Source organism: Alternaria infectoria (genome assembly GCF_024043175.1).
Source record: "Alternaria infectoria strain BMP 0036 chromosome Unknown scaffold_35, whole genome shotgun sequence".
In the NCBI taxonomy this organism is placed as follows: Eukaryota; Fungi; Ascomycota; class Dothideomycetes; order Pleosporales; family Pleosporaceae; genus Alternaria; species Alternaria infectoria.
In genome coordinates, this window is record NW_026250724.1 from 177,687 (window position 1) to 180,255 (window position 2,569).

Below are 2,569 nucleotides of genomic sequence, written 5' to 3' on the forward strand. Positions count from 1 at the left end.
GTATGCCGAATTGAACTCTCGATCCACTACGCAGAATTTCTATTCTCAACGCTAATCGCAGTCCCAGGCACGAGCCCTCTCTATGAACGGCTGCAGTCTCAAGCCCCGAGTCTCCCCACAACGATCACCGGGTTCGTACACCCACAAGCGAGGATGCGGCAAAGCGGACATCCCGCATGGGCGGTCATTGTGGAACCAGTGCTGGGGGGCTCTTTGCCTAGGATAAGCCGCGATTCGATACCCCTTGATGTCATGAACGTATCTCGCTGTGGAGACATATCTTGCTGGGTGATTAGTTTATGAGCTGTTCACGCTGTCCAACGAAGGTGGTTCTCGGTGTCATATGCCACCACATGACGAGGACGAACGACGCCCGCCCTTCACTCTTTGGGGTTGTCATCCGCGGTTTGAGGACCTTGTACAAAACATCGATGCCGGCACATGGGTCGCTCCTGGCGACTGGGCCGGTGGCTGTTCTGTTACCAACGACCTGATCGAACACTACCCCCGGGCGAGCATCTCGCATTTCATGCAGGATGGCACCACTCGGTACCCCACCTTTGATTTGGTCTCGCTCGAGATCATTCATACGAACCTAGAGGATATCGCGGTACAGCTGCGCGCTTCGTGCCCGCAGGCCATCATGGATGAATTGTCCGCGACCCTGGAGCACCTTGACCGATTGATCCATGGAAACCAGGAGACAGAGACTGTCAACGACGGGGCCAGCATCGGCTCCCTCAATCTGAGTGACCTTATTCGGGAGCCGTTACCCGATCTAGAGGTTGCCGACAATGCCAGCATGCACGCCTCGGATGACGAGGAAGTTACTCTTTACGAGGGCGAAACCCAATACCTTCAAGCAGTAAACGGTGGGGCCACCAATGAAACCTACAATCTCGAGGACGTACTCATACAGTCAGATTTTGAAGACAATGCCAGGATCCTCGAGCTTGGTGATGCGGAGATGGCTGCGTACGAGGGCGACACGGACGAGCCTTCAACGCTTTCACTTGATTACGACTTCATCTACGCCGACGACATGGACGCCCCACCAGTCCAAAACCAAGTCGATGCCAGCGCGGCGCCTACACCATCCAACACCGGCCTTCTTCAGCAATTCGAATCAATGAACATTAACGACTATGGAGAAGAGGTCTCGTCCCCGACTAATGGCCCACTTACCCCTCATGACCATCACGGCCCATCCGTAAATCAGTCCCTCGGTACCGACAGCACCGAGTCTGAACTTGGGCCTGGATCTGGCGACGATGAAGCCGTCATGTCGCGCTCTGACCTCAACCATGACCCTCAGCGGAGGCATCTTCCCGTGTACGACATCCGCCACCATGTGTGCACATCAAGGAACGGGTGGACGTGGGACTAGTAACCTTCTACCCACCACGTTGGTGGGTTGTTTGTCCAGAAGCCTGCAGTACGAGCTAGATTGGATGAGAGGTTGACATGCCATGCGCGAGTTCGGGTAGTACCTAAGCTGGAAGGGGTGAGGGGTTTGAAAGGTATACAAATTGCGAATGGGGACGAATTCGACGGCAGAGACGGCGTTGGGTGCTCATCGGCGTTGGCGTTGGCGTTTTTGCTTTCTCGATCAGAAGACATGTAGCGTGCGACGAAACAGGAAAATGATTGTCATGGTACTCAAGTACAAATGTAGCATGTGATCTCCTGATACCTCTTGCGTTGGTGAACCAGCCAACGTCATCTCGTTGATTTGCTCGGAAGCAAGCCGCACTTCCGCATCTATCGCCTACCCCGTCCTCGCAAGACTATCTTCATCACTTTGCGCAAAGCATGACTCTTATTTAAGCAAGCTTTTATAGAAGTTCCGTCCTGCTCTTCTGACTAAGACTTGGAAGATGTCGAGCAATATGGACCAAATGAGATACGCCCTCTTATGTTCTGGATGGCTGATACCAAGAAACTCTCCTGAATCAAGATGCCCTACACTGAATAGTCGACCGTGTTTCTGCGCACAAGTCGCTGCAACCTTTTGGTGGCGAATATTGACTACACAATGCAGACGGCGAGGACCATGTAAGCGCGACGAGCTCATTGAGCTAGAATCCGAAAGTCAGGCATGGAGAAGAAATTGATGGTCGAAACAGCCAAGTATCATCATGATAGAACCTGATGCCTATGGATGAAAGGAAAGCACATGGTAAAGTTAGGACAGAAAGCTGACAGCATGACGGGGACGGGAATGGCGTTCAGATGCTCAACTGTATTCGTGCTAGATCTAGAGGCTAGGCTCATCACTCGAACGGTCTCTGGAAGCCCCACGCAAGATTCTGGCATTGGAACTGTTCCCATTTTTAGCCAGTAAACCTCATGTTGCTAGCTCGTCACCCTGCGTTTTCCGTGTACTGCATCATGAGATGGTCGGCACAAGAGAGCGGCCGTGGATCCAAATCCAGAAGGATGCGTGAGAGTAGCATGGTAAGTTCAGTAAGCGTTGAAGCACTTGTCGGCTCCAGGTTATCGGCCCCTGAATATGCGGCTACCCGCACGTGGTGTGATGGCACAACACAACCTCTGCCCTAGGGGGTGA

At 52.9% G+C, this 2,569-nt stretch overlaps 1 protein-coding gene across 1 annotated transcript; it reads left to right on the plus strand.

The window, feature by feature from the left end:
- Nucleotides 1-343: 343 nt before the first annotated feature.
- Nucleotides 344-1,387, plus strand: J4E92_010394 (uncharacterized protein; the record flags this gene model as incomplete). Its single annotated transcript, XM_051501732.1, has 1 exon — nucleotides 344-1,387. The coding sequence occupies one exon, from the start codon at nucleotides 344-346 to the stop codon at nucleotides 1,385-1,387; it is 1,044 nt and encodes a 347-aa protein (XP_051348081.1).
- Nucleotides 1,388-2,569: the final 1,182 nt, after the last annotated feature.